Genomic DNA, 6,000 nt, shown 5'->3' on the forward strand with positions numbered 1-6,000 from the left:
GACGGGTGAGGAGGGGGAAGAAGGGCGAGGAGGGGGAAGATGGTGAGGAGGGGGGAGGAGGCAGAGACGGGGAGACGGGTGAGGAGGGGGGAGACGGGTGAGGGGGAGATGGGTGAGGGGGAAGGAGGGGGGAGATGGTGAGGAGGGGCGAGAAGGGGGAGGAAGGGGGAGGAAGGGGGAGACGGCCTACACCGGCCAAACCCGGACGACGCTGGGCCAATTGTGCACCGCCCTGTGGGACTCCCAATCACGACCGGTTGTGATACAGCCTGGAATCAAACCAGGGGGTCTGTAGTGACGCCTCAAGCACTGAGATGCAGTGCCTTAGACTGCTGACTCGGGAGCCTACTCCTTCTCATTTAGCCAACTTAATTTCGTAATTTTTATTCCAATTTGCATTGATTAGAAATCTCCCACAATAACAACAAGCTACACAGTGAAAGTGTGTAGGATACCTGTGAGGAGCACTCAGAAAAACTGTCATAAAACTGTTGTTTTATAAAACATTTATAATATAATGGTCTATCCTTGTAGGCTATGAAGAAATTGTCACATAGATCATTTTAATCTTAGACAAAGCCTTTTTTTTTTTTATAGGTGTATTTTTTTCTCTAAAAAATGAATTCTCTCTCAAGTAATCAAATACTAACGTCCGTTCTAAATATTCGAATAGCCGTGCCCATCCCTAGAGCGAAGCACAGTCTCCAACACACACTAGGGCTCTATTCAATCTGTATCGCTGAAGTGCCTGTGTTTTGTTCTGACCTCAGAGTCCTAATGCTCTGTACCTGGCGCCGACGAAGATGGCGGCCTCGCGACTAGCTCTTAGGAAACTTTGCGGTATTTTGTTTTTTTACATTATTAGCTCAGAAAGTGTTTTGTATCATTACATACAGCCGGGGAAAACTATTGGATATCAGAGCGACGGTAACTCACCAGCATTACGACCAGGAATACGACTTTCCCGAAGCAGATCCTTTGGTTGCTCTCCCCAGGGCAACTGAACTGATTCCAGCGGCTGACCCAAAACATTGCCGGCGGAGGAGAGGCACTCGGAGCGGCCTGCTGGTTTGACTTAGGAGGCGCGCACACCACCCACCGCTTCCAAGTATTCTACTCGCTAATGTTCAGTCTCTGGTTAACAAGGTCGATGAGCTCCGGGCAAGGATTTCTTTCCAGAGAGACATCAAGGCCTGTAACATACTTTGTTTCACGGAAACATGGCGCTCTTGGGATATTCTGTCGAAATCGGTCCAGCCAGATGGGTTCTCAGTTCATCGCGCAGACAGGAATAAATATCTCTCTGGGAAGCAGAAGGGCGGAGGTGTGTGTTTCACAACTAATGGTGTAATTGTAGTAGCATACAGGAACTCAAGTCCTTTTGTTCACCCGACCTAGAATACCTCACAATCAAATGCAGACCGTATTATCTCCCAAGAGAATTTACTTAGGTTGAAGTCACGGCCGTGTATATCCCCCCTCAAGCCGATAATACGACAGCCCTCAAAGAACTTCACTGGACTTTATGCAAACTGGAAACCACATATCCTGAGGCTGCATTTATTGTAGCCGAGGGGATTTTAACAAAGCAAATTTCAGGACTAGGCTGCCGAAGTTCTATCAACATATCGACTGTTGTAGTCGCGCTGCTAAAATCCTCGAATTGCTATTCGAACTTCCGGGATGGTTATAAGGCCCTTCCCCACCCTCCTTTCGGCAAATCTGACCACGACTCCATGGCAAGGTGACTGGGAATATGGCAGAATACAAACAGTGTAGCTACTCACTCCGCAAGGCAATTAAACTGGCAAAACACCAGTATAGAGACAAAGTGGAGACGCAATTCAACGGCTCAGACACGAGACGTATGTGGCAGGGTCTACAGGCAATCACAGACTACAAAAGGAAACCAGCCACGACCGACACCGACGTCTTGCTCCCGGACAAGCTAAACACCTTCTTCGGCCGCTTTGAGGATAACACAGTGCCACCGACGAGGCCCACTACCAAGGACTGTGGCCTCTCCTTCTCCGTGGCCGATGTGATTAAGACATTTAAGCATGTTAACCCCCGCAAGGCTGCCGGCCCAGACGGCATCCCTAGCCGCGTCCTCAGAGCATGCGCAGACCAGCTGGCTGGTGTGTTTACAGACATATTAAATCTCTCCCTTTCCCCGTCTGCTGTTCCCACATGCTTCAAGATGGCCACCATTGTTCCTGTACCCAAGAAAGCAAAGGTAACTGAACTAAATGACTATTTCACCGTAGCACTCACCTCTGTCATCATGAAGTGCTTTGAGAGACTAGTCAAGGATCATATCACCTCTACCTTACCTGTCACCCTAGACCCACTTCAATTTGTTACCGCCCCAATAGATCCACAGACGATGCAATAGCCATCACACTGCACACTGCCCTATCCCATCTGGACAAGAGGAATACCTATGTAAGAATGCTTTGACTATAGCTCAGCATTCAACACCATAGTACCCTCCAAGCTCATCATTAAGCTCGAGGCCCTGGGTCTGAACCCCGCCCTGTGCAACTGGGTCCTGGACTTCCTGACGGGCCGTCCCCAGGTGGTGAAGGTAGGAAACAACATCTCCACTTCGCTGATCCTCAACACTGGGGCCCCACAAGGATGCATGCTCAGCCCACTCCTGTACGCCCTGTTCACCCATGACTGCGTGGCCAAGCACGCCTCCAACTCAATCATCAAGTTTGCAGACAACACAACAGTAGTAGGCCTGATTACCAACAATGACGAGACAGCCTACAGGGAGGAGGTGAGGGCCCTGGCGGAGTGGTGCCAGGAAAATAACCTCTCACTCAATGTCAACAAAACAAAGGAGAGGATCGTGGACTTCAGGAAACAGCAGAGGGTGCACCACCCTATCCACATCGACGGGACCGCAGTGGAGAAGGTGGAAAGCTTCAAGTTCCTTGGCGTACACATCACTGACAAACTGAAATGATCCACCCACGCAGACAGTGTGGTGAAGAAGGCGCAACAGAGCCTCTTCAACCTCAGGAGGCTGAAGAAATTCGCCTTGGCACCTAAAACCCTCACAAACTTTTACAGATGCACAATTGAGAGCATCCTGTCGGCCTGTATCACCGCCTGGTACGGCAACTGCACCGCCCGCAACCGCAGGGCTCTCCAGAGGGTGGTGCGGTCTGCCGAACGCATTACCGGGGGCAAACTACCCACCCTCCAAGACACCTACAGCACCCGATGTCACAGGAAGGCCAAAAAGATAATCAAGGACATCAACCACCCGAGCCACTGCCTGTTCACCACACTATCATCCAGAAGGCGAGGTCAGTACAGGTGCATCAAAGCTGGGACAGAGAATGAAAAACAGCTTCTATCTCAAGGCCATCAGACTGTTAAATAGCCATCACTAGCACATTAGAGGCTGCTGCTGCCTATTGAAATCACTGGCCACTTTAAGAAATGGAACACTAGTCACTTTAATAATGTTTACATATCTTGCACTACTCATCTCATATGTATATACTGCATTCTATTCTATAATATTCTACTGTATCTTAGTCCATGCCGCTCTGTCATTGCTTGTTCATATATGTATATATTCTTAAATTCCATTCCTTACTAGTTTTGTGTGTATTGGGTATATGTTGTGAAATTGTTAGATATTACTTGTTAGATATTACTGCACTGTCAGAGCTAGAAGCACAAGCATTTCGCTACACCCGCTATAACATCTGCTAAACACGTGTATGTGACAAATACAATTTGATTTGATTTGAATCTGTATCGCTGAAGTGCCTGTGTTTTGTTCTGACATCAGAGTCTTAATGCTCTATTCAATCTGTAGACAAAAAGCTATTGTCTAAACAAATTACACAGGATGATGATGCATGAAAAGTATGTATTTTCCCCCCAGCGAGACAGACTTCAGTTCCCCTCAGACACAATGAATCAATCCCGGAGCAATCTCACCTGGCCCAGGAAGTGCTGTCAGGATTATCCTAAATTAAAAAGACCTTTCAATGATTCAGGTAACTGCCAAAAATAAAGGAAACACCAACTAAAGTGTCTTTATAGGGTGTTGGGCCACCACGAGCCGACATAACAGCTTCAACGCGCCTTGGCAGATACCTGTATTTCAGTCTTACAACCAACAACCTAAGATATACTGACATGATGCCACTGAGTAGACTATCTAACTACGCCTACTTTGATACTGAAACACAAATGCTGTGCTTTCAGATCATAGCTCTGCGATCTGTTTCATGTCCCTAGATTATTTTTAAAATATTCCTGAATTAAATATTCTTCTCAAATGTAGACCGATAAATTGACTTGTATTGTGTAGTTAACCGTTATTAACCACAACATGTATTCGTCAGTGTAACAGTATAGCTGTGTATTACTGTGTGTAAACACAGTTTAAATCATTACATTCGCATCAGTTAACTGTACAAATGTTGTTGTTTTTATGTGTAATTAAAAGTTTACACGTAATGCAAATGTGTCTTTGGCGCTCTGGCTGAGAGTAAAATAATCAAAAACAGCCATTAAACATACACATCACACTTTGAATATGTACATGTCAGTTCACCAAAGTATTATTTAGGTTCGTCACTGCAAAGGGGATAAAGGATTTGTTTTTAGGCCATTCTTCCTTGCGAGTGGCACCGTAGTCTCCAACCTTACTATGGTATCGTCAATGGCAATTCCATGTTATTTCAGTCAGTCGGTTGTGGTGAAACGGGTCAAACAGCGGTGCGGTGAACATCTCCACCGGCGCCGTATGTCTACATCAACCGTACTACACGTGGTGGACCGGGGATTTTTTTTCTCCCGTTACTGCTGAGAAATATAGGCTACTTTCTTGGTAAAGTATAGGGCTATACATACTCCATATTCACTACCTGGTGTGGTTTCTACTGTTCTCTCCTCCTGTTAAATCCCCACCCATGTTTCGGATGTTATCACTGATCAGCTATCAATCTTTTGTCATTCAGAAAGGTGGATATTTCTAAATTGTTCTAGTTGCAATTGATCATAATGAGAAATGTGTATTAACTATTCATAATCGTGGATTATCCTAATATGTAATTCTGATCGAGGCAAAAATCAAAAACTAGAGCCACAAAATCCCGTGTTCAAATCGTGGATAATAAAACATGCGTGTGGGATACATGTTCCCATTGGTAAAAAGATCACATTCAACAGGTTGACTGTTGCACAGAAAAGTACTTACTTGAGCCCAGAAAACAGTCCGTAATCCTTCGAAAACAGCTTGTCGAAGACGGACCATCTTCCATGTCTGCCTGTGAGCGAGCAGAGCGCTTGGAGGGACCAGCTACGGAGCGAAACCAGGGTACAGTTCCTCTCTGCTCGCTACTAGAACTGCAACCGTTGGTCCAGAATGCGTGGAGATTATATGTCCTAGGTCCTAATAGCCCGTGCCAACCGAGCCGGGGATGCCGTGAGCAGTGCGTGGTCCGTTATGAGCACGGTAACGTAAACGTATAGACGAGAGCAGCAGCGTTTAAGGGTCTCCCCCCTCACTCGAACGGAGGGAGGCGCACGGGCTGGGAGGAGGGAGAAATGGGAGTGTACTGTTTACTGTACTCGGCGAAAATAAACCGAGAAGTGCAACGTACAGTTGGCGGCGACGCTGTACGCTGACTCCCGTCCCTCCAGCTGGCTGTTGTGTTAGGCTAACCGTTCCTGGGTGTCGCTCGTTGCTGAGCCACCTCCACACCACATGCCCAGCCAGTCAGCTACTCTCTGGAGACGGACGGGGTGCTGTTCACACGAAAGCTGTCGCCAGATCGATATAGGCTATGCGTTTTCAGTCCCGCAGTCAGACAGTCAGGGGGAAAGGGGCGTGCATGGGTGTGATTTCTCAGGGTTGGTAACAATGTATACATAAATCATTGGTTGGTAACTGCTGCTGTACCGCCTACATCCTCTGTATTTTATTGATGTTAAAGGCAAGACGTTGGAGATTTCTCCACAAGA

The 6,000-nt window shown here is 47.0% G+C and overlaps 1 protein-coding gene across 1 annotated transcript in view; it reads right to left on the reverse strand.

Moving 5' to 3' along the window:
* LOC121547769 (cAMP and cAMP-inhibited cGMP 3',5'-cyclic phosphodiesterase 10A-like) overlaps positions 1–5,772 on the reverse strand; it is a 150,153-nt gene extending 144,381 nt beyond the window's left edge. The window contains exon 1 of the mRNA XM_041859186.2: positions 5,234–5,772. Within this exon, the coding sequence (XP_041715120.1) occupies positions 5,234–5,297 (64 nt within the window). The 5' untranslated portion in view covers positions 5,298–5,772. The remainder of the gene's footprint in view (positions 1–5,233) is intronic.
* Positions 5,773–6,000: the final 228 nt, after the last annotated feature.

The sequence above is a fragment of the Coregonus clupeaformis genome, chromosome 31 (assembly GCF_020615455.1).
Source record: "Coregonus clupeaformis isolate EN_2021a chromosome 31, ASM2061545v1, whole genome shotgun sequence".
Taxonomy (NCBI): Eukaryota; Metazoa; Chordata; class Actinopteri; order Salmoniformes; family Salmonidae; genus Coregonus; species Coregonus clupeaformis.